At 41.8% G+C, this 26,660-nt stretch overlaps 1 protein-coding gene across 1 annotated transcript in view; it reads left to right on the top strand.

The window, feature by feature from the left end:
* LOC311233968 (uncharacterized protein) overlaps positions 1 to 26,660 on the top strand; it is a 103,123-nt gene that overhangs the window by 10,678 nt on the left and 65,785 nt on the right. Inside the window, exons 2-4 of the mRNA XM_084321037.1 lie at positions 13,581 to 13,658; positions 13,765 to 13,875; positions 19,183 to 19,296. Coding sequence (XP_084177163.1) covers positions 13,628 to 13,658; positions 13,765 to 13,875; positions 19,183 to 19,296 — 256 coding nt within the window. The 5' untranslated portion in view covers positions 13,581 to 13,627. The remainder of the gene's footprint in view (positions 1 to 13,580; positions 13,659 to 13,764; positions 13,876 to 19,182; positions 19,297 to 26,660) is intronic.

The raw sequence follows: 26,660 nt of genomic DNA, 5'->3' as shown, positions 1-26,660 counted from the left end.
TATTCCCTGTACCTGGTTCAACTAAGTCGATCAAAAGTCCTATTATCCAGATTCAATTAACCTGATGTTTGAATCCGCGCTTTCCCTGTTCCTCGAACGCTGATTCAGTCTCGTTAATTCGAACCAGACTTGATACTCAGGATAATTGCGCGCGGCCGCCTCAGTTGAAAAGACAGCAGATGTCGATCGCAGAAATCCTGATTTTCTAACTGCATTGATTGATTGATTTAAAACTTTATTAACAGATTGCAGAATGGGTACAATACAGTACGGCTCAATAGCCTCGCCGACAAGTTAAATGCATAATCTATAGGCTAATTTTAAGTCCCTCATTACCCCAATCAATCAGATTATATTTCTTTAAATGTGCTGCTGGCAGTAGGCTTAATGGAATGAATAATCAAATGAGATCTTGCTAGCGAAAATAATTAGTTCAACTCTTTCAGAATAAGGATAAAAACAAGCCCAAATAGTATATCTAATTGATACGAATTATATTATGAGGATATCTGTACTGTATGTGCTTAGGTATTATGTACTATATTAATACATGGTTCCCAAAGAGAGGCTTGGAGGGAGGCTTGCAGTTACACTATTAATCAGGTTTTAATCTGTTTCGGACATAATCCATACATGCATTGAATTGATTAACCTTTGGTTTATACCAGTGACACCTCATGTTCATCATCAGATAACAGTGCTTGAAAAGATAAATGCATTTTCTCAAATTCATTCATCAAAAACATCAAAGGCTCATTCAATTGATCAAGTCACGTCACGTCATCAAATCCATCAAACAGCGCATCTCCTCATATATTTTAAACCCAGTTACAATACCACAATAACGTGTGACACTGTCACAGTGACAGTGATACAATTAAACACTCCAGGCTAGGCCTGCTGCGATAAGCAATAAATCGATTAATTGCCGCGATAATGAAAATTAATGCAATGATTTTGACGGGCGCGATTAATTGCTATTTGCGCGTTTGTTTTAATGAGGCGGAACCAGTGCCCCTCGTCAGTCACTCCGTGTGGGGGGCCGCTGGCCTTACTACAGAGCACAGCACGGGAGCTCCGTGGGGCACTAGCAACGCCACATATAGCTTAACTACATTTCTCAATAGTGTTGCTCCTTTTAACCAAATAGCGTTCTTTGTAGTGTAACGTTAGCTATTCTTAGACCCAAGTAGTTACTCGCTACTGCCCGGAGAAACTGGACTGCTAAATAAAGATTAAAGATCTAGTGTTGATGCTCATTCAATGCCAACAACATTAGCTAAATAGCTAACAAACGAAATACAACGTATAGCATAGCTACAACACAGAATAACGTTAATACAATTACATGCATCATTGTTTACAATGAACGGGTGGGACTAGTCAAAGGACTGGACACGGGGACAAGTTAAACATGAATAAATTTATTATAACAGGTAATCGAGTTGCGCTCCCGTGCCTACGCACCACAGGGCTATTCTATTCTATACGGCTTTGACGCTTCCTCCTCATCGTTGATTGCCTGTAGTAGCTGCATCTAACGTTAGTAGCTAACGTTAAAACTAACCTAAAGTTAGTTGCTCACCAACAATCTCAACATTTGTTTTATCATTAGCTCAAAAACACAACCGGACGAGACAAGTTGGCCGCTCATAGATGCTGCTAGGATAATAACAACAATACTTCCGCTCCGGTCGGTGGGCTTCAAAATAAAAGTCTAAAACACCGGAAAAGACGGAGCGGTGGGCTTCAAAATAAAAGTTTGGGGAAATAAATTTCTCAAAAAAAAATTCTCTAACCGGTCGCAATAATATCGCTTATCGCGATATTTTCGGGGGCAATTAATCGCCCAGCAAAATGTGTTATCGTGGCAGGCCTACTCCAGGCACAGATTCAGATTCCTCATAATTCATATCCACAATCCGTGCATAGACGCTTCATATGCTTGAATGAAACACAATCCGGGCGCTCCGTTAAGCAAATACACAGCGAAGAATATTAAACTAATCAGAGCCAAACGCCCGATAGGTTTCATTCATTAAAAGTATGCCCGCGGGATTCACATTTGCAATGATCCGTTTAGTCTGTTATTAAAATAACTGTGTGTCACGATCGCGAGCGGGGGCTAAGAGAATCATCAAGGACTCCAGCCACCCAAACAACTGCCTCTTTGAACTGCTGCGGTCAGGCAAGCGATACCGGAGTCTCATGGCGAGCACAGAAAGACTCAGAAGAAGCTTCTATCCCCAGGCCATCAGGCTGCTCAACGAACAATAAACACTATGCAACAACCATCAAATGCACACAGCACACACATCCACACGGACACACTCACTTTAAACAAACAACACACTGCAGCACCCACTCTCCACACTTTAGATCACCTAAACACACTTTATATTTTTTGGTAAAGGATTTGCACTACAACTCGTACACCTTACTGTAAATTGTACCTAAATTGTACCTCATCCCATTTCTGCTTTGCACTATATAGTATTGTATATTAGTACATTGCATAGTATATTGTATATTGTATGGTAACTCAGTTACTTCTATTCTGCATCGAACATTGTACATATGATTGTCTATACTGAACACTGTGACTTCTATTTTTACTTCTATTTTACATGCTATTTTATTTTATTTCATACTTATCTTGTCTAGCACAGTCTCTGGAGCGTAACAGTAAGAAGCATTTTGTATAAAAGTATTCTGTACTTCTGTATGACAACTATTAAAGAAACTTGTATCCGTATAAATATGACGTGCATTATATAGGTAGGTAGGGCTGCAACTAATGACTAATTTGGTAGTCGACTAATCTGCCGATTATTTTTTCGACTAGTCGACTAATCGAAAACCAATGTAAACAACAACAAAAAAAATTAAAAAGGATTTTTTTTTTTTTTTTTTTTTTTTTATTATTACCTATCTTTGTGAAAGTGGCTTCTCAGCTCTGGTCCAGCTGAAGACAGAGCAGAGGAACAGATTGGACATTGAGCATGACCTCAGAGTTGCTTGTCTACCATCACCCCAGACTTTGAGACTCTTGTCAGGACCAAACAACAACATCATAACATGATGATCCCATAGCAAATTAAAATAATGACTCATGAAACATTTTAATTTGGATCTTTAAGCCACTTTAAATGAAAATGTATTTGAAGAACAATACAGCAATCACTCATAACAAGATAAATAAATTAAATAATACAAATTAAAGTGGAAGTGTACTTTAAATAACTTTTGTTTGCTGTGTGTGAGAGGAGTCCGTGTGTGTGTGTGTAATGTGTGTGTGTCTTACTCTGATCGCTGTGTGAGTGAGAGGAGTGTGTGTACTGTGTAATTTGTGTGTGTGTCTTACTCTGATCGCTGTGTGAGTGAGAGGTGTGTACTGTGTAATTTGTGTATCTGTGTGTGTCTTACTCTGATCGCTGTGTGTGAGTGAGAGGAGTGTGAATGTGTGTGTGTCTTACTCTGATCGCTGTGTGTGAGAGAGAGGAGTGTGAATGTGTGTGTGTCTTACTCTGATCGCTGTGTGTGAGTGAGAGGAGTGTGTATGTGTGTGTGTCTTACTCTGATCGCTGTGTGTGAGTGAGAGGAGTGTGTATGTGTGTGTCTTACTCTGATCGCTGTGTGTGAGTGAGAGGAGTGCGTGTGTAATGTATTGTGTGTCTAGTCTGATCATCATCTCCTGCAGGGGAACAATGTTTTCAATGTCCAAAATTTGCTATGGGATCATCATGTTATGATGTTGTCTGGAACCCTGAGAAGCCACTCTCACAAAGATAGGTAGTGCACAAAAAAAAAAAAAAAAAAAAAAAAAAATTAAATAACGTTTTTTTTTTTTTTTTTTAATGACTAATCGACGCAACAATTTCTCGTCGACGATTTTTTATAATCGACGTCGTCGATTATGTCGACTAATCGTTGCAGCCCTATAGGTAGGGATGGGAATTGATAGGATTTTATCTATACGATTCCATTATCGATTCTGCTTATCGATCCGATTCTTTATCGATTCCCTTATCGATTCCTGATTAATTTATAATTTAAATAAATAAATTGGAAATGCACAGGGACCGAAACCAGAGAGCGCCACCCGCCATTTGCGCTCAGTTTTTACGTTTGGCGCCTCCCACTGAGAGCTCTGACCGCCGTGTTGCGGGCAATCAAATAGTCATGTGAAAACCGAAAATCATGATCCAATTCTTTAGCGGAGTTCTCACTCGCTGTCTCAGCACAGACATGCACCGCACCGCGCACTGCTGCTGCTGCTGCTCCTATACTCCCCACCTGTTTCTGTATGCCTGCATGTAAACAGAGGCTATTGCCTCCGACAGTCACCGCGCACTGCTGCTGCTGCTGCTACCCCTCCCCACCTGTTTCTGTATGCCTGCATGTAAACAGAGGCTATTGCCTCCGACAGTCACCGCGCACTGCTGCTGCTGCTGCTGCTGCTGCTGCTACCCCTCCCCACCTGTTTCTGTATGCCTGCATGTAAACAGAGGCTATTGCCTCCGACAGTCACCGTGACATTAGTCTAGTCAGTGTGGGACCTTTGTGAGATAACGTTAGCTACCATTACAAAATGACCCAGTCAACTATTCACTTAGTTTAATACATGAGGCATTGTGTAACGTTATCCAGCCGGCTAGCTACGGATAGCTCCCGACATAAACAAATGCTCCAGCAATAGTCCAGTGCATAATACCTCCGTTGGCTAGGTAGCTCACTAGTCACTACGAAATGTCCCAGTAAACTAAATAGTTCAGAGGCGTTGTCCCAACGCCATCCAGCAGTAGCTACAGAAAGCTCCTGACATCAATGTCCTACAACATGCGTATTCGAGCCCCTGGCTTACATCGCATGAAGGCTGCTGACTAGGGTCCAGGTGCAGCGCAGGAGAATCCTTTCATGCTGAATGTAAGAGTTTAGGGTCCAGCTGCAGCGCCGGAGAATCCTTGCTGGAGCTGGAGGCCACTCGAGTATACACACAGACAGTGGAGCTGTTTGCAGACAGCGAGGTGGCGATGTCTCGCAGATAATACAACTACAAGTATGATTATATAATATATATATTTTATTAAAAAAAAGTATTTTTTTTATATAAAATAATAATTATTATTTTTTTAATCAAAAAAAGTTGGCAGGTAAGAAATATGCTTGGCGGGTAGATTTTTCCCATCTACCCGCCACTGGCCGGTGAGTCAAAAAGTTAATTTCGCTCCCTGGAAATGCAACAGAACTAAGCTGGTTAGAATAACAACATGCAACTTGACATTTCTGATTGTCATTTATTGTTGAGCGCCCATGTCCGAAAAATACAAAAACTGTAGCTGCGCTTAGGCGGAAATGAGACCCACGACAGGATTTTCAAAATAAGAGTATCGATATGAACCGAATGCCTATCGCACCAGTGCTACTGAAGTAAATCCATTCATCGCACAGACCGCTGTTGCTGTAGCACGTGCGATATATATCTTGCACTGTACAGCCCTGAAATCACTAGGTTCTAAAGCATTGGAGTAGTTTTCACTGCACATAGAAGCAGCCAGGGGAGGAAACTAACTTTCTGGCTTACCAGCCAACTGGCGAGTATCTGATTTTTTTTTACCAGCCAAACAGACTTTTTACCAGACAAAAAAAATCGCTAATTGTGATAATTACTTCTTTGTACGTCTTCGTCTAAATTGATTTTCAATCATAGTAAATTAATCACACTGTCTCTACTCTTCAAAATATTACATCATTAAATCACATATTAACAAGAAAGAGGGAACTATTCTGGACTGGGTTGGGCTGAACTGGGCAGTGAAAGATGCTGGGTTGGGCTGGTCTAGGTTATACTGGGTTGGGCTGGTTTAGGTTGGACTGAGTTGGGCAGTGAAAGAACCAAGCATTTCACTGTAATGGAATAGCTAAATAAAACAACTTGAACTTGACTTGTTACATTTGCACTCTGGTTGTATTCCAAACGTATTCTGGTTGTACTGTACTTGTGCTGTAAGATGACAATACATTGGAACCGAATCGACAACGCTAGGGGTTCAGCAGGTGTATTCTGAATGCCAAGTATGACAACATCACCGTTGTGAAGGGCATATGGGCGAGTGGTGATATGGGGGGAAACCCGGTAATAATAAAATGTCACTCGGCTGCATTTAAGCAAAGCCGTTCAGTATAGTCCACTATGTTGAACGCGCGTTATGGTAGCTTGTTACATGCTAGGTAGCTAGCCGGCTAATGCTGGTTGACTTGAGTGAGCCTCATGCCCACTTGTCATTCTCATCCGACTCGAAGGAGACACGTCGCATGCTGTTGTTCGCCCCCATGTCAGACAGACCGCACTTATATCCGAAAGCGACGACTCTACATGCAATTATTTTCATCCACTGATGTGTTTTTGTCTAAGTTTGTCTACGTTGTCAAGCCGGTGGCAGGAGTCTGTAGGTACGCGCGCAGTGATCTGTCCACTTCCCCTAGATGGGTGGCATCTTCTAGAAAACGAGTGTTCATTGGAGGAGCTTAGAGCGCATCTGTACAACGATGATGTTCATTGGTTATGGTTGGATTATTATGAGGCGCAAATGGGAGGAATCAAGGGGGGAGTCAGAGTTCGGCTTGTGCCAGTGAGCGAATCAGCAGATTGCAGAATGATTTTTTTGTTTTGTTTTGTAATTACTAGTACTCGCCAGACTGGCGAGTGCTCTTCATGAATTACTCGCCAAACGTAATAAATACTCGCATTTGGCGAGTAAAGTGGCCTAATTTCCTCCCCTGGAAGCAGCCAAACAGCGGGAGCATTTCGGGAGCATATGACCAAAACCCAGTCAATTTCGAGCCCTTAAGGAATCAAATAGTCTGCCATGGCTACATGCGTGGCGCTAACGTTATTGTTTTAAAATGCGCAACTGTCAGAAAAACCTGGCAGCGATAAGGGAATCGATAGTCACGGAGGCATGCGATTCCAGGAATCGGATAATTAGGAACCGGCTCCCAACGGGAACCGGTTTTCGATTCCCATCCTTATATATAGGACAAAGTAAATTCATAGGCTGAATATGATTTATTATCAGCATGTTATGTCTATTATTTTACATTTCACAAAAACATAATTCAGAATGGTATAATGGGATCTAGACTGTGAGAATTATTTCAGGAAGCGAGCTGGCATTTCTTTGCGAGGGTGTGGCCATGGTTCACCCAGCTAACTGAACTAAACCCTGCTCCGGAGCAGGTTCAAACTTTCTGATCTGTTACCATAGCGACTTAGAAAATCTGACGTCGGGGAACGGAGATGTCTGGCTGTCCCCGACTAAGGATTTGGATGGTCGACTAGGATTGGCCAAAATTTGCCGTTAGTCGACTATTGGTCGACTTAAAAAAAATTATAATAATAATATTTTTAATTTTTAATTTTTTTCTTTTTTTAATCATTCCATTTGGGCTGTGGGGGTGCTTAATGTCTGAAGGAGTCGACTGAAGGCTTCTTGTCCTCTGCAAAAGCATGCAATTGGTCCACTGATGGATACATCTTGATATTTGTCTAGTATAGTGTGTTCATTAGATGGGTGAAATCCTCTTTCAGTGCCTGTTTTCGTAGGCAGTTAGCCTCTGGTATGCGTGCCATTAGCGTTAGCCACGCTTCTATGCCTCTTTTCTTTTGAAAAAATAAATTAAAAAAAATATTAATAAAAATAAAAATTAACACTTTGATCGCCATGGTTAAATTCATAATTTACCATCCCTCGCCATCTCTATTTGTCTATGGAGAAGTTCCCCTTATTTGCAGGCAGGGCACGAAATTAACTTTTTGACTCACCGGCCAGTGGCGGGTAGATGGGAAGAATCTACCCGCCAAGCATATTTCTTACCTGCCAAATTTTTTTTGATTAAAAAAGAATATATATATATTTTATATAATTTTTTTTAATAAAATATATATTATATAATCATACTTGTAGTTGTATTATCTGCGAGACATCGCCACCACGCAATAAGTCAAAATGCTCGCTATCTGCAAACAGCTCCACTGTCTGTGTGTATACTTGAGTAGCCTCCAGCTCCAGCAAGGATTCTCCGGCGCTACCGCTAGACCCTACATTCAGCATGCAAGGATTCCCCGGCGCTGCAGCTGGACCCTATTGGTATAATGTTACGGTTCTTTGGTCAAATCACATTAATCAAGCCCTCAGCTAGAATACGCATTGAATCAATGTTATAAGACATTGATATCAGGAGCTATCTGTAGCTACTGCTAGCCCGCTAGATAACGTTAAGACAATTTAGTTTACTGGGACATATAGAGCTAACGTGAGCTAGCTAACGTGAGCTAGCTAACGAGGGAACGGAGGTATTATGCACTCGAGTCGACTATTGCTGGAGCTAGGCCTGCCGCGATAAGCAATAAATCGATTAATTGCTGCGATAATTAAAATGAATGCAATGATTTTGACGGGCGCGATTAATTGCTATTTGCGCGTTTGTTTTAATGAGGCGGAACCAGTGCCCCTTGTCAGTCACTGTCCGTGTTGGGAGGCGGGCCGCTGACGTTACTAGAGTACAGCACGGGAGCTCCGTGGGGCAACGTCACATAGCTTAACTACATTTCTCAATAGTGTTGCTCCTTTTAACCAAGTAGCATTATTTGTAGTGTAACGTTAGCTATTTTTAGACCCAAGTAGTTACTCGCTACTGCCCGGAGAAACTGGACTGCTAAATAAAGATGAAAGATAGAGCTTTGATTCTCATTCCATGCTAACAACATTAGCTAAATAGCTAACAAACGAAATACAACGTATAGCATAGCTACAAGTACAACACAGAATAACGTTAATACAATTACATGCATCATTGTTTACAATGAACGGGTGGGGCTAGTCAAAGGACTGGACACGGGGACAAGTTAAACATGAATTAATTTATTATAACACTCCGGTAGTTTCGAGTCGTGCTGCAGTGCTTACGCACCACAGCTATTCTATTATATACTGCTTTGACGCTTCCTCCTCATCGTTGATTGCCTGTAGTAGCTGCATCTAACGTTAGTAGCTAACGTTAAAACTAACCTAAAGTTAGTTGTTCACCAACAATTTGTTTTATCATTAGCTCAAAAACAGAATCGGACGAGACAAGTTGTCGGCTCATAGTTTCTGCTTAGGATAATCACAACAATACTTCCGGTCCGGTCGGTGGGCTTCAAAATAAAAGTCTAAAACACCGGAAAAGACGGAGCGGTGGGCTTCAAAATTAAAGTTTTGGGAAATACATTTCTCAAAAAAAATTCTCTAACCGGTCGCAATAATATCGCTTATCGCGATATTTTCGGGGGCAATTAATCGCCCAGCAAAATGTGTTATCGTGGCAGGCCTAGCTGGAGCATTTGTTGATATCAGCAGCTATCAGTAGCTAGCCAGCTAGATACCGTTAGACAATGCCTCGTCATGTATTAAACTAAAAGTGAATAGTTGACTGGGTCATTGTTTAAACAGTAACGGTAGCTCATGGAGGTCCGCTCTAGACTAGAGCAGACTGCCTCTGTGTTGATACGAGCAGAAGCCAATAGTATCCCGCTGCAGGGCTGGGCGGATATGACTCGTTGCCACGTTTTTTTTCAAAATAAGAGTATCATACGAACCGAATGTTACTAACTGCCGGAGCCATCGATATTATGACTGGAGATGCACTTGCGGCGGAAATGAGACCTGCACAGACAGGGGGCGAAATTAAAGCCTGCCGCCCGCCAGGGGCGCTCAGTTTTTACCTTTGGCGCTTGCAGGGACCGAAACTAAAGCCCGCCGCCCGCCAGGGGCGGTCAGTTTTTACCGTTGGCGCTTGACACTTAGAGGGCTGCCCGCCGTGTGACGTGTAATCAATCAAGTTCATAACGATACTCTTATTTTGAAAATCTGTGCGGGTCTCATTTCCGCCCCAAGCGCATCTCCAGTCATAATATCGATGGCTCTGGCAGTTAGCAACAATTAGGTTTGTATGATACTCTTATTTTGAAAAAAAACGTGGCAACGAGTCATATCCGCCCAGCCCTGCAGCGGGATACTATTGGCTAAGGGCTTCTGCTCGCAGTGCTCATGTCAACACAGGCAGTCTGCTCTAGAAGAGCGGACCTCCGTTACTGTTTAAACAATGACCCAGTCAACTATTCACTTTTAGTTTAATACATGACGAGGCATTGTCTAACGGTATCTAGCTGGCTAGCTACTGATAGCTGCTGATATCAACAAATGCTCCAGCAATAGTCGACTCGAGTGCATAATACCTCCGTTCCCTCGTTAGCTCGCGTTAGCTAGCTCACGTTAGTCGATCTGTCCCAGTAAACTAAATTGTCTTAACGTTATCTACCGGGCTAGCAGTAGCTACAGATAGCTCCTGATATCAATGTCTTATAACATTGATTGAATGCGTATTCTAGCTGAGGGCATGTTGAATGTGATTTGACACAAGAACAGTAACGTTATAAATGGGTCCAGCTGCATCGCCGGAGAATCCTTGCATGCTGAATGTAGGGTCTAGCTGAATATAGGGTCTAGCTGCAGGGCCGGAGAATCCTTGCTGGAGCTGGAGGCTACTCAAGTATACACACACAGACAGTGGAGCTGTTTGCAGATAGCAAGCATTTTGACTTATTGCGTGGTGGCGATGTCTCGCAGATAATACAACTACAAGTATGATTATATAATATATATTTTATTAAAAAAAAAAATTATATAAAATATATATATATATATTTTTTAATCAAAAATTTTTTGGCAGGTAAGAAATATGCTTGGCGGGTAGACTCTTCCCATCTACCCGCCACTGGCCGGTGAGTCAAAAAGTTAATTTCGCTCCCTGGGCGCTTGCCACTGAGAGCCCTGCCCGCCGTGTGGCGTGTGGACGTGTAGTTCATAACGATACTCTTATTTTGAAAATCTGTGCGGGTCTCATTTCCGCCCCAAGCGCATCTCCAGTCATAATATCGATGGCTCCGTCAGTTAGCAACAATTAGGTTCGTATGATACTCTTATTTTGAAGAAAACCGTGGCAACGAGTCATATCCGCCCAGCCCTGCAGCGGGATACTATTGGCTAAGGGCTTCTGCTCGCAGTGCTCATGTCAACACAGGCAGTCTGCTCTAGTCTAGACCGGACCTCCATGAGCTACCGTTACTGTTTAAACAATGACCCAGTCAACTATTCACTTTTAGTTTAATACATGACGAGGCATTGTCTAACGGTATCTAGCTGGCTAGCTACTGATAGCTGCTGATATCAACAAATGCTCCAGCAATAGTCGACTCGAGTGCATAATACCTCCGTTCCCTCGTTAGCTCGCGTTAGCTAGCTCACGTTAGTCGATCTGTCCCAGTAAACTAAATTGTCTTAACGTTATCTACCGGGCTAGCAGTAGCTACAGATAGCTCTTGATATCAATGTCTTATAACATTGATTGAATGCGTATTCTAGCTGAGGGCATGTTGAATGTGATTTGACACAAGAACAGTAACGTTATAAATGGGTCCAGCTGCATCGCCGGAGAATCCTTGCATGCTGAATGTAGGGTCTAGCTGAATATAGGGTCTAGCTGCAGGGCCGGAGAATCCTTGCTGGAGCTGGAGGCTACTCAAGTATACACACACAGACAGTGGAGCTGTTTGCAGATAGCAAGCATTTTGACTTATTGCGTGGTGGCGATGTCTCGCAGATAATACAACTACAAGTATGATTATATAATATATATTTTATTAAAAAAAAAAAATTATATAAAATATATATATATATATTTTTTAATCAAACATTTTTTGGCAGGTAAGAAATATGCTTGGCGGGTAGACTCTTCCCATCTACCCGCCACTGGCCGGTGAGTCAAAAAGTTAATTTCGCTCCCTGGGCGCTTGCCACTGAGAGCCCTGCCCGCCGTGTGGCGTGTGGACGTGTAGTTCATAACGATACTCTTATTTTGAAAATCTGTGCGGGTCTCATTTCCGCCCCAAGCGCATCTCCAGTCATAATATCGATGGCTCCGTCAGTTAGCAACAATTAGGTTCGTATGATACTCTTATTTTGAAGAAAACCGTGGCAACGAGTCATATCCGCCCAGCCCTGCAGCGGGATACTATTGGCTAAGGGCTTCTGCTCGCAGTGCTCATGTCAACACAGGCAGTCTGCTCTAGTCTAGACCGGACCTCCATGAGCTACCGTTACTGTTTAAACAATGACCCAGTCAACTATTCACTTTTAGTTTAATACATGACGAGGCATTGTCTAACGGTATCTAGCTGGCTAGCTACTGATATCAACAAATGCTCCAGCAATAGTCGACTCGAGTGCATAATTAATACCTCCGTTTCCTCGTTAGCTAGCTCGCGTTAGCTAGCTCACGTTAGATCGATCTGTCCCAGTAAACTAAATTGTCTTAACGTTATCTACCGGGCTAGCAGTAGCTACAGATAGCTCCTGATATCAATGTCTTATAACATTGATTGAATGCGTATTCTAGCTGAGGGCATGTTGAATGTGATTTGACAAATGAACCGTAACGTTATAAATAGGGTCCAGCTGCATCGCCGGAGAATCCTTGCATGCTGAATGTAGGGTCTAGCTGAATATAGGGTCTAGCTGCAGGGCCGGAGAATCCTTGCTGGAGCTGGAGGCTACTCAAGTATACACACAGACAGTGGAGCTGTTTGCAGATAGCAAGCATTTTGACTTATTGCGTGGTGGCGATGTCTCGCAGATAATACAACTACAAGTATGATTATATAATATATATTTTATTTAAAAATTTTTTTTATATAAAATATATATATATATTTTTTTTAATCAAAAAAAATTTGGCAGGTAAGAAATATGCTTGGCGGGTAGACTCTTCCCATCTACCCGCCACTGGCAGGTGAGTCAAAAAGTTTATTTCGCTCCCTGTTCCCAGGGTCTTGAACAGACCTACTGTGTCCTTTATTAATAAATTATCCATGAACTATCACCAGCCTGTTGACTCTTTGGCCTGAAAGGGTTCAACTGGTTTGAAAAAGCAAATAAAAAAACAAATAGGCCTACGACTTTTTACCATTTTCATTTCTCCACTGTGTTGATGAGAGTTGCCTACTTCAGGCAGTCAGCAGTAGTTTTGCTAGCGCTCAGGGCAGGCCTCACTGTGTGACTAGAGTGACTTTCTCAACAACGTTGATCTGATTTAGATTGTCGCTTTAAGCCAAAATAGTCTACTAAGCAATGCCTACTTAAACATGTGAGTAACTTTAATGTGAAATAAAAGAATGACAGAACAAAGAACACATATCATTATATCTTACACAGTTTTACACTAAATCATTAAATTACACTAAAGATTATGACGGAAGAGGTGCTGGATCCGATCAAATGGGTGCCGGTCCCAATCTGGCAGGTCCTGGCATAAATGAAGTCCTGCATTTATGTAATCGGATACAGTTCTCATTCTTTTCCCCTTCATACTGTGATGTGATTGGTGGAGAGAGGCCTCTATATGTGTCCTGCTGACCAGTCAGTTCCAGGCTTGGATCTACAGTCTGGGCTTTCTGTGACCGTCTGCATTTCTCCTTGTAGCAAAACTCCAGTTCCAGTAGAAGACGACCAAGATCACACCTGCTAGAATGAAGGAGGAATCAGACCAGCAGGACCTCTGTAAGTCAGACCAATACTTCCTACTGAAGATACTTTAGACTCCAGACCCAGAAGTACATAAAGACTTGTATGTTGGAGAATCAGCATGTGTTTTCCTCTGTCCCAGATCCACCCAGAGACCTACTGATTATTAAAAAAGAAGATCAGGACGTGCTAGAGTCACCCAAGGATACTTCCTTTGAGATGAAGGAGGAGCCCACAGACCACCAGGATATCAGTATGTTGTTTCTTTCTCTTATCTTGATTTAGTCTTCTCCTTCCTCTGCTCCAGCATGTTTGTATATGCCTCTGTCTTTGTCTCCATAGCTTTCTCTCCTCTCATTAACTATTTGGAGCACTTTATTCTGGTATCTCTTTTATAAATGGAACACCTTTGTCCTGCTTGATTGAATAGCAAGCAGGATTGAATAGCAAGCAGGAGAACAAAGCTGATAAAAGGGATCCTAACTGTGATATATTAACACATTGTGTGCTAGCCGGATATGACTATTTATCGCTTGGATGCCAGCACGTTAATCAATGGGAGGACGAGCACATTTGCCAGCGATTAAACGATATCTTAAATTATGCGATAATAGCCATTTACTGGAATACACAAAACACGTTGTCATTTTCCGGCTGATTTATGAATAGTTTTCAAATAAACGCTAGATTATCGATAGGGATGCCCCCATCGATCGGCCAGCGATCGGTATCGGCCGATATTCAGTATAAATATGAGATCGGTGAATTCCGATAATGCTTTATTTTCGCCGATCGTGAAAACCGATCGAAAAACATGATCCAATTCTTAGCGGAGATCTCACTCGCTCTCAGACACACAGAGCTGCAAACTGCCGCTCCTCCTCCTCCTGCCCCTCCCTTACCCGTGTAAACACAGAGGAGGCTCCTCTGCTCTAGTCTAGTGCATGCGACCGTGAGCTAACGTTAGCTACCGAGCTATCGCTATACCCAGTCAACTATTCACTTTTAGTTTAATACATGAGGCATTGTCTAACGGTATCTAGCCGGCTAGCTCCTGATATCAACAAATGCTCCAGCAATAGTCTAGTAGTGCATTGATACCGCCGTTAGCTCACGTTAGCTCACTGTTCAAAACTAAATGTCCCATTAAACTAAATAGTTCACTGAGGCGTTGTCTTAACGTTATCTAGCCGGCTAGCAGTAGCTACAGATAGCTCCTGATATAAATGTCTTATAACATTGATTCAATGCGTATTCGAGCCCCGGCTTGCATTGCAGTCACAAACGGGGCTAGCTGAGGGAGTAGGGTATATCTGCAGAGCCGCAGATATACCCTGCTGAGGGCATGCTGAATGTGATTTGACCAAAGCAGAGTATACACACAGACAGTGGAGATAGCGAGCATTTTGACGTGTTGCGTGGTGGCGATGTCTCGCAGATAATACAACTACAAGTATAATTATATAATATATATATTAAAAAAGAAAATATATATATATATATAGATATGGCTCAAGACGATCGGTGATCGGTATCGGTGGCAAAAAACGTGATCGGGGCATCCCTGATTATCGAGAGTATTTGTGTTCTTATGCACAATACAAAAGCGGGCTGAAATATCATTTATTCGTGCCGTGCCTAACGCCACACACACACACACACACACACACACACACACAGGGGAGGAAATTAGGCCACTTTACTCGCCAATTGCGAGTATTTTTTACGTTTGGCGAGTAATTCATGAAGAGCACTCGCCAGTCTGGCGAGTACTAGTAATTACAAAACAAAACAAAAAAATCATTCTGCAATCTGCTGATTCGCTCACTGACACAAACCGAACTCTGACTCCCCCCTTGATTCCTCCCATTTGCGCCACATAATAATCAGACCATAACCAATGAACATCATCGTTGTACAGATGCGCTCTAACCTCCTCCAATGAACACTCGTTTTCTAGAAGATGCCGCCCATCTAGGGGAAGTGGACAGACCACTGACTGCGCGCAGACCTACAAACTCCTGCCACCGGCAGCCGGCTTGACAACGTAGACAAACTTACAAAAACACATGAGTGGATGAAAATAATTGCATGTAGAGTCGTCGCTTTCGGATATCGGTGCGGTCTGACATGGGGGCGAACAACAGCACGCGACGCGTCTCCTTCGAGTCGGATGAGAATGACAAGTCAACAACATTAGCCGGCTAGCTACCTAGCATGTAACAAGCTACCATAACGCGCATTCAACATAGTGGACTATACTGAGCGGCTTTGCTTAAATGCAGCCGAGTGACATTTTATTATTACCGGGTTTCCCAGCATATCACCACTCGCCCATATGCCCTTCACAACGGTGATGTTGTCATATTTGGCATTCAGAATACACCCGCTGAACCCCTAGCGTTGTCGATTCGGTTCCAATGTATTGTCATCTTACAGCACAAGTACAGTACAACCAAAATACATTTGGCATACAACCAGAGTGCAAATGTAACAAGTCAAGTTCAAGTTGTTTTATTTAGCTATTACATTACAGTGAAATGCTTGGTTCTTTCACTGCCCAACCCAGTATTGATTGATTGAAAACTTTATTAACAGATTGCAGAATGGGTACAATACAGTACAGCTCAATACACACAATTGTTAAGGGGATGCAGACCAGAGAAGGACTTTAGTCTTGTTTACATCAGGGTCCCCCATTTCAGTCCTGTTTGCTTAATGCCTTGTCCACTTCCTCCACACTCCAATATGTTATGATGAATTGAAAATGGGGGACCCTGATGTAAACAAGACGAAAGTCTTTCTCTGGTCTGCATCCCCTTAACAATTGTATGTATTGAACTGTACTGTACCCATTCTGCAATCTGTTAATAAACTTTTCAATCAATCAATCCCTTCAACCCTGCTCCTGTCAAACCTGCTCTTTCCATTCCCTCCATCATGTCCCCCCTTTCTGATGAATATTTCCTGCACTTAAGAGTCAGACACACATTCCTAGTAGTTGAGCTGTGATGAATGAAAACTTTATTTAACAGATTGCAGAATGGGTACAGTACAGTACGGCTCAATACATGCAATTGTTAAGGGGATGCAGACCAGAGAAAGACTTTCGTCTTGTTTACATCAGGGTCCCCCATTTTCAATTCATTTTCAATTCCTCATTCAGTATAACCTAGACCAGCCCAACCCAGCATCTTTCACTGCCCAGTTCAGCCCAACCCAGTCCAGAATAGTTCCCTCTTTCATGTTAATATGTGATTTAATGATGTAATATTTTGAAGAGTAGAGACAGTGTGATTAATTTACTATGATTGAAAATCAATTTAGACGAAGACGTACAAAGAAGTAATTATCACAATTAGCGATTTTTTTTGTCTGGTAAAAAATCTATTTGGCTGGTAAAAAAAATCAGATACCCGCCAGTTGGCTGGTAAGCCAAAAAGTTAGTTTCCTCCCCTGCACACACACACACACACACAGGCCATCAGGCTGCTAAACGAACAATAAACACTATGCAACAACCATCAAATGCTCACAGCACACACACCCACACGCACACACTCACTTAAACAAACAACACACTGCAGCACCCACTCTCCACACTTTAGATCACACAAACACACTTTATATTTATTGATAAAGGATTTGCACTACAACTCGTACACCTACTGAAAATTGTACCTAAATTGCACCTCATCCTATTTCTGCCTTGCACTATATAGTATTGTATATTAGTACACTACACAGTATTGTATATTATATGGTAACTCAGTTATGTCTACTCTGCATCGAACATTGTACATATGTCTATATTGAACACTGTGACCTCATTTTTTTACTTCTAATTTACATGCTATACTATGTTATTTTATTTCATACTTATCTTGTCTTGCACAGTCTCTGGAGCGTAACAGTAAGAAGCATTTTGTATAAAAGTATTCTGTACTTCTGTATGACAACTATTAAAGAAACTTGAAACTTGAAACACACACACACACACGTTGTGAACGCTGTGAAAAACAACTCTGATTAACCCAAAACTGGTAACATTCCTTACCTCAGATCAGATGTTCTGCAAAAAGATGAATCTAATTCCTGATCGCCATTCCAAATATTGATCGCGTTTATTGATCCAACGTTATAGTCCGAAACGCATAATCGAAAGCTGCTCTGAGCCTCCCCAGTGAATCTGGTAACAGACACTGCTAGCCAGAGATGGGGAAACCCTGGACCGGAGTTTTTCACTCAATCCAATCCAATGATGTGCATTACCATCCGGGAGACGATAGGGGGCGGTATTTGCCCTTTTCGAGCTCAGAGCCATTCCCAATGATAACGTCAGGCTGGACGGATGAAAAATGTATGGATATCGTGGATGCCCCGATCGATCGGCCACCGATCGTTATCGGCCGATAATCAGTATAAATATGCGATCGGTGATCGGTGATAATGCTTTATTTTCGCCGATCGTCAAAACCGATCTCATTCGCTGAGTTCTGTCTCAGACACCGGGAGCTGCACTCACTCCCACACAGTGGTGCAGCGTCTGCTCCCTCGTCTGCTCCCTCCAGCCCCTCCCGCGCGCATGTAAACACGGGTTTAGTCTAGTGGGACGGGAGGACGTTAACGTTAACGTTAGCTACCGTTACAAAATGACCCAGTCAACCATTCACTTCCAGTCCAATACAAATATATTAATAAAAGAAATAACGATTAAATTACGAGAAATCTCATTATTGGCAACCAACGCATGGCGAGAAATAATGAGAAATCTCGTTGTTGGCAACCAATGTTTTAAAGGAACACGCCAACTTTTGGGGAAATTAGCTTATTTGCCATCTACCCTGGAGTTAGACAAGCAGATACATACCCTTTTCTTCTCTGTGCATGCATTAGGCTTAGGGAACAGCCGCACCGTTAGCCTAGCTTAGCGTCATTCATTGGAAGTAGGTGTGCCAGTGTAGCCTAGTTCCCAACAGTCACGAAATACACTCCAAATACAACTCCAAAACTTTCCTGTAAACATGTTGTGACCTGTGTATTTACCACGTGGAAAGTTTCTTTATAATTAGACATTTCGGCTCAGTGATTTCATCACCTCAAAAGCCCTGTTGCTTTTTGAAAAACTGGGCTTTTGACAGGGTAAATGGCTAAATCTCTCCAGGGTAGATGGCAAATAAGCGAATTTCCCAAAAGGTTGGCGTGTTCCTTTAAGCCTTAGCTAAAGGGGTCAGTGTTCTTGTTTAACTTAAATAAATGTAATGGAGGAAAATGAAGTATGTTTGATTTTAAATACAGTTCAGTATATAAATATAATAATTTATAATAATACTTTAAATACTGGAGTATTTCCTTAGTTGCTGTCTCCCTCTGCCCCAGATTTACCTCCAACTTCCTATCAATCATGAAAGAAGAGGCTCAGGACTCAATTACATCCTGTATTAGATTTTGTATAAAGATTAAAAAACATATTGTGACATATGTGTAATTATAGAGCAAATCAGAAAGTAGGCAAATACTTTTTCATGCCACTGTAAGTTTCTGTCTCCCTCTGTTCCAGATCCACAGAGTGACCTACTGATAATTAAAATAGAGGAGGTTCAGGAAACACTAGACCCACCCACGGATATGGCCACTGGGCTGAAGGAGGAGCCCACAGACCACCAGGAGACCAGTATGTCACTTTTCTTTTCTTGTCTTTGTTTTCTCTTGTTGTCCTTCCTCTGTTGCAGCATAGTTGTATGTCTCTGTGTCCACAGCTTTCCCTCCTCTTTCTTTCCATGAAGCCGCAATAATATTTTTTTACTATAACAAAGTGGGGTGTTTTCACATACATTGTTGAAGAGTCTGATAGATGGAAAATAAATTAATAAAGAGAATATATTTGACTGTCTTGCACTAGCTGCTAGACCCTCCTGTATATGGCTGGTCCCTGGTCAAATACAGTTGGGAATAAATCCATAGGGAAATCTTTAGGTCCAGAGATTGAAGACTCTGTGCAATGTAGATACAATCTTTGAAAGTTCCTAGATCTAGCTGTGTGGTTAAGAATTGATAAACTATTGATTAAGACTGTAGGGTTAGGGCCGGCCATATTTATTTTTGTTTTTGGAATATCAATCGAGTGGGGTGTCTAAAATGAGCAGGTTGGCACCTTGCATGGTTGCCTCCGCCATCGGTGTGTGAATGAATGGGTAAAATGTGAGTAACAAATTGTAAAGCGCTTTGGATAAAAGCGCTATATAAAAAAGCAGCCATTTACCATGCATGCTGTAGTAGTGGAGTCCCCTACCAGGTTTATACAAGCTGTAGTAAGTGGAGTCCCCTACCAGGTTTATACAAGCTGTAGTTAGTGGAGTCCCCTACCAGGGTTATACAAGCTGTAGTAACTAGTAAGTGGAGTCCCCTACCAGGTTTATATAAGCTGTAGTAAGTGGAGTCTCCTACCAGGTTTATACATTTTAACATTTTAATTAAATAAAGAAATTCCCTATCCTTAGTCGCCGTGGGAAAGAATAAAATTAAAAAATTAAATTAAATAAATTCCCTACCTACCCATGGCCTTAACTGACAACCAACAGGAAACAAACAATATTTTTTGTTATGCCCTACCAGGTTTATACAAGCTGTAGTAAGTGGAGTCCCCTACCAGGTTTATACAAGCTGTAGTAAGTGGAGTCCCCTACCAGGTTTATACAAGCTGTAGTAAGTGGAGTCCCCTACCAGGTTTATACAAGCTGTAGTAAGTGGAGTCCCCTACCAGGTTTATACAAGCTGTAGTAAGTGGAGTCTCCTACCAGGTTTATACAAGCTGTAGTAACTAGTAAGTGGAGTCCCCTACCAGGTTTATACAAGCTGTAGTAAGTGGAGTCCCCTACCAGGTTTATACAAGCTGTAGTAAGTGGAGTCCCCTACCAGGTTTATACAAGCTGTAGTAGGTGGAGTCTCCTACCAGGTTTATACAAGCTGTAGTAAGTGGAGTCTCCTACCAGGTTTATACAAGCTGTAGTAAGTGGAGTCTCCTACCAGGTTTATACAAGCTGTAGTAAGTGGAGTCTCCTACCAGGTTTATATAAGCTGTAGTAAGTGGAGTCTCCTACCAGGTTTATACAAGCTGTAGTTAGTGGAGTCCCCTACCAGGTTTATACAAGCTGTAGTAACTAGTAAGTGGAGTCTCCTACCAGGTTTATACAAGCTGTAGTGGAGTCTCCTACCAGGTTTATACAAGCTGTAGTAAGTGGAGTCTCCTACCAGGTTTATACAAGCTGTAGTTAGTGGAGTCCCCTACCAGGTTTATACAAGCTGTAGTAACTAGTAAGTGGAGTCTCCTACCAGGTTTATACAAGCTGTAGTAAGTGGAGTCTCCTACCAGGTTTATACAAGCTGTAGTAAGTGGAGTCTCCTACCAGGTTTATACAAGCTGTAGTAAGTGGAGTCTTCTACCAGGTTTATACAAGCTGTAGTAACTAGGGATGGGTACCGAATTCGGTACTTTTAAAGGTACTTACCGAAACACGTCGGTACTACCGAGTATCGATTCATGTGAGATACCGCTTAAATAATATTTTGTTTTTACACTTTTTTTTTCTCATGTCAATGTTCACATGCACAATATACGCTTACCTAGGATTTGACTTGATTCAACAACAAAGCAGTCGGGGCAATGGCAAGCCGAAAACGGTCGAAAATGTGGTTATTTGAAGTTTGGATTTCTTTTCTTTTTACAACTGAGGTAGGTAGATTACATTTTTAGAGGCTAAAGTACCGAAAAAAGGTACAGATGGGTACCGGTATCTATTCACAGGTACCGGTACCGTATCGGTTCAAATGTGAACAGTACCCATCCCTAGTAGTAAGTGGAGTCTCCTACCAGGTTTATACAAGCTGTAGTAAGTGGAGTCCCCTACCAGGTTTATACAAGCTGTAGTAAGTAGAGTCTCCTACCAGGTTTATACAAGCTGTAGTAAGTGGAGTCTCCTACCAGGTTTATACAAGCTGTAGTAAGTGGAGTCTCCTACCAGGTTTATTCAAGCTGTAGTAACTAGTAAGTGGAGTCTCCTACCAGGTTTATACAAGCTGTAGTAAGTAGAGTCTCCTACCAGGTTTATACAAGCTGTAGTAAGTGGAGTCTCCTACCAGGTTTATACAAGCTGTAGTAAGTGGAGTCTCCTACCAGGTTTATTCAAGCTGTAGTAACTAGTAAGTGGAGTCTCCTACCAGGTTTATTCAAGCTGTAGTAAATAGTAAGTGGAGTCCCCTACCAGGTTTATAAAGGTGTGCCTGACTCAGATTCCTATACCAAGAGCTTGGTGTAGAGCAGGAGGAATCCTAATTCCCAAGGAGAAAGAGTCCTCACCCCCAGTTTCTAACCATATCCCTCTTGAATGTAGAAGGTAAGATCTTCTTTAGTATAGTGGCACAGAGGCTAGCAAACCACATAGAAAGGAATTGTTTAATAGATACCATAGTGCAGAAAGCACACAAGTATGATATGGTACCAGATTCAGCCAAGATAGAGAAAAGAGATTTGCATGTGGCATTTTTAGATCTGGCTAATGCATTTGTTTCAGTACCGCATAGCCTTATTTGGAGTGCGTTTGATTTCTCTAGAGTGCCAGGGGTGATTGTAAACTTGGTGAAAGCATACTTCCAAGATATTATAATGTGCTTTAGTACTATTACAACCGCATGGCAGAGACTAGAGATGGGCATTATGACGGGGTGTATTATTTCACCACTAGGTTACTAAGAGAAGTTAAATGATAAGTGGGCTAGGATGAAGATCAAGCTTAATAAATCAAGAAGCATTTAATTGAATAGTGGGAAGGTTGGTAGTAGAGAGAAAGGTTTACGTAGATGAGGAGGAAGCCAGTGATACGTTTGGGTAGGTGGTATAATGAGGAGCTAAATGATAGTGAATAGATGGGAAATGTAGGAAAGATGTTGTTTTGATTTGATTGAAGTTTATTTCAAATAACAACAAACAAACAACAAGTACAGATATAGTCTCATGCCATTCAAATATATAAAAGAAACACAAAAGTCTAACTACATTTTGTCATTGCATATTTGAAAAGGAGTGGGAAGAAGTATACACTTAGTTAAAAACTTTTTTTTATTATTAATCCATCATCATTTGATTTGACATTTTGATGAACAAAACTGTAGGTTACCCTGTATAGTTCCTCTAGCCATTTTACATACAACTACATGCCTACATATGCACATCTATACATCTATACATCTATACATCTATACATACATACATACATACATACATACATACATACATACATACATACATACATACATACATACATACATACATACATACATACATACATACATACATACATACATACATACATACATACATACATACATACATACATACATACATACATACATACATACATACATACATACATACATACATACATACATACATACATACATACATACATACATACATACATACATACATACATACATACATACATACATACATACATACATACATACATACATACATACATACATACATACATACATACATACATACATACATACATACATACATACATACATACATACATACATACATACATACATACATACATACATACATACATACATACATACATACATACATACCAGTGGCGAAGCGTACCGGAGTTAACCGGGCCTTCATAATATTATATATTATTAATATTATATTCCAAATAAAATAAGTCCCTCGATACTCCGTGCTGCTGCTGCTGACTTGAAATAAAATAGACCGTTCTGTGGGCAGTCGGCCCGACACTAAACAGCAGTCTGTTATAATCACATTTGTATGAGCTAACGAATTCCGTTATATTGGACATTTGTATTAATTATATCAAGCGAAGAATTGAGAAAGCAGAGAGAGACGGCAACATTATCGTGTGGTTCAACGTTGCGTGATCGCTGAAACCAATGCCGATCTCCGCCTCCCAGCGAGTTGTCATTATTAGACATGCATGGTGAAGCAACAACGAAACAAATGTAAATATTTTAATTCAAATTGTGCTTAGAGGGAAGTTACGGTATGCAAAGAAAGATCAAGTCAAGAATTACCAAATGAAACGCACAGCAGCCCAGCCAATATTTCAAGACAGACATATATTTGTGTGGAAATAAAATGCGCAGCGGCAGATCAATATAATCAATATAAATTAATTTGTTTCACTCACCATTTTGACGTGGTTCACCTGAAGACGAAATCCATCCTCCTGTCCGTTTGGGTGAACTTTTTTTTCAATGTCATACAGCTGATCAGTCCTTTTCAGATCCAGGAGCATTTCTTTTTCAATTGACATGGAGGATAATGCAGAGAGTCGGGCTTGTCCGGTTGTATTCCTCGCATATATTTTAATGCGCTTGAGGGCAGAAAATGTCCTTTCCACGGTTGAGGTGGTGACAGGGATAGTTACAACTAAACACGTCAGTTTATATAGCTGCTTCATGCTTTCACTGAGTTTTTTTTGTTGAAGAAATAGAAGGTCAGATGGGTCCTTTCCCTGAAAATCTGCCATAGAATACATGACACCGAGTTCGGTTTTCAGCCGTGGCAAGTCAAAACGCGGCCCGTAGCTGTCAGTCAGGCTTGTGAAAGCAGTTTCAGGGAACGTTTTCTTATAGATGGTGAACTGCGTGGAATCCAGAAGGGAAAGGAATGAAAGCTTTTCGTGATCTTTAAAACGAGTTGTCATTTGATTTAGAATATTGTCAATAATGCCATCATGCACCTTCTTGTAGTATGTACGTGGATAAGATAAGATAAGATAAGATATTCCTTTCCGGATATTCCTCTGCACGCTCTGCACCCAGGTGGCACACCGGTGGTGTTCACTGTCTCGTCATAGAGTTGATCAAAACGTGGCCTCTGCTCCTCAATGCGAATGCAAAACTCGTCCACCCGAGCCAAACAAAACTGCATGTCAAATGACTTGCTCTGCAAAATGTCAAAAAGAACATCTGCATGGGAAAACATTTCGTAAAATGTTGAAATTAAAAAGCTAAATTCAAAGGTGCTCAAGTATGATATATGAGCATCAGCACCGCCTGTAGCAGTATCGTCAAATTCCTCATGGTGGTCAACTATGTACTGGAACACGTCCTTAAGAGCATCTTTCTGTTCAAATACAGTGCAAACCAATCTTGATGTGAAATTCCACCTAGTTGGTGCAACTCGTGGCAGTCGCCTTTGACACATCTGGTCAAGCACTTGCGTACGTTTGGGCGATTTAGTAAAGAACGCGGCCATGGAAGACAGGTGTGAGAGGAAGATTTTGCATTCTTGAATTTTTTTTACACCTTGAGATAAAACTAAATTAAGGACATGTGCATAACAGTGTATGAAAAGCGCATCGGGGACCCTTTCCTTCACTTTGGCTTGGACACCGTTTAGTCCCGAGGCCATAACAGGTGCACCATCGTAACACTGCGCTACAAGTTTATCTGTGCATGCATATTCCTCCAAGAAATTAAGAGCCAGGGTTGCAACCTCTTCTGCTGTTTTGCCCCCCGACACATCCACATATTTAATGAACCTCTCTTTTACGCCACCGTCTGTTACATAACGAAGAACAATCGACAGCTGTGCAGCATTGCTCACATCGGACGTTTCATCCAGCATTAGAGCTACACATGACGCGTTACTTATTTCTTCTTTAATTTCGTCATTCATCACATCAGCAACAGCACTTATCAAATCGTTCTGTATTTGACTTGAGGTTCCAATAAATACCTTGGAAGTGGTCAGATGGTAGTGCAAAGCTGGATCATATTCTGCTAAAAATGACAAAAGCTCCAGGTAATTCCCCCGGTTCAAAGATGTTCCACTCTCATCATGGCCCCTGAAAGCCATCTCCTGTTTTCCTAGGAAAACCACGCAGTGTATGAGCCGTTTTAAAATCTCCTGATTTTTTTTACCTTTTCGTTGTGCATCGTTGTTTCTCTCCGTCTCTGTTCATCCAGCTGTAAATCAATCCTTGCGTCTCCAAATGTTTTCAGACTAATTGTTGCCTTAAGGTGACTTGCCGAGCCTTCATGCTTTTGTGCAGACTTTGTTAAACAGCTAAGGTTATCGAAGCCTCTAAAGTTCCACGCACCCTTGTCGGTCCCAAACAACAAACATTCCCAGCAGAAAAGCTTCTTCCGTGAAACCGAGCCAGTAATCCAGGGGTACCGTTCCCAATTGCTAGCCTGGAAATGTCGCTCGTAACCGGCCTTTGATGCCTGGCTGATTTCCAGTCCTTCTGGGGTTGGGCGGCCTTTTTTGACAATGTCCATCTTTTCATTGAATGTTCTTCTTGAAAAGGGAACTGTTAATAAATCCGCAACAACATCGACGGTATCATTTGCTGCTGCCATGTTTCAGTTTGTCTCGTGTTGTCTTGCTTGATAGTTCACTAAGGTAGCCAGTTCCGCGTTTGCCGTTTTGTGCTCTGATTGGCCGACGCAGCCAGACTCTCTAGAATACCTTGGCATCTAAAAGACTACGCCCATTGACTACAGCTCCAAATGTGATTGGCTGATCAAACTGTCACTCCACACCTGGGCTCCTGTTAAGGTGTATTGGGCAGGTCATGCTAGAATACCCGATGGAGGAAAGACAGACAGAGAGACAGACCTCTCTCCAGGTCACATAGCCAGACCTCTCTCTCCAGGTCACATAGCCAGACCTCTCTCTCCAGGTCACATAGACAGACCTCTCTCTCCAGGTCACATAAACAGACCTCTCTCTTCAGGTCACATAGACAGACCTCTCTCCAGGTCACATAGACAGACCTCTCTCTCCAGGTCACATAGACAGACCTCTCTCCAGGTCACATAGACAGACCTCTCTCTCCAGGTCACATAGACAGACCTCTCTCCAGGTCACATAGACAGACCCCTCTCTCCAGGTCACATAGACAGACCTCTCTCCAGGTCACATAGCCAGACCTCTCTCTCCAGGTCACATAGACAGACCTCTCTCCAGGTCACATAGACAGACCTCTCTCTCCAGGTCAC

Source organism: Notolepis coatsorum (assembly GCF_963971535.1).
Source record: "Notolepis coatsorum genome assembly, chromosome: 9".
Taxonomy (NCBI): domain Eukaryota; kingdom Metazoa; phylum Chordata; class Actinopteri; order Aulopiformes; family Paralepididae; genus Notolepis; species Notolepis coatsorum.
The sequence above is the reverse complement of the archived record's forward strand: the minus strand, read 5'-3'. Positions and strand labels throughout refer to the sequence as shown.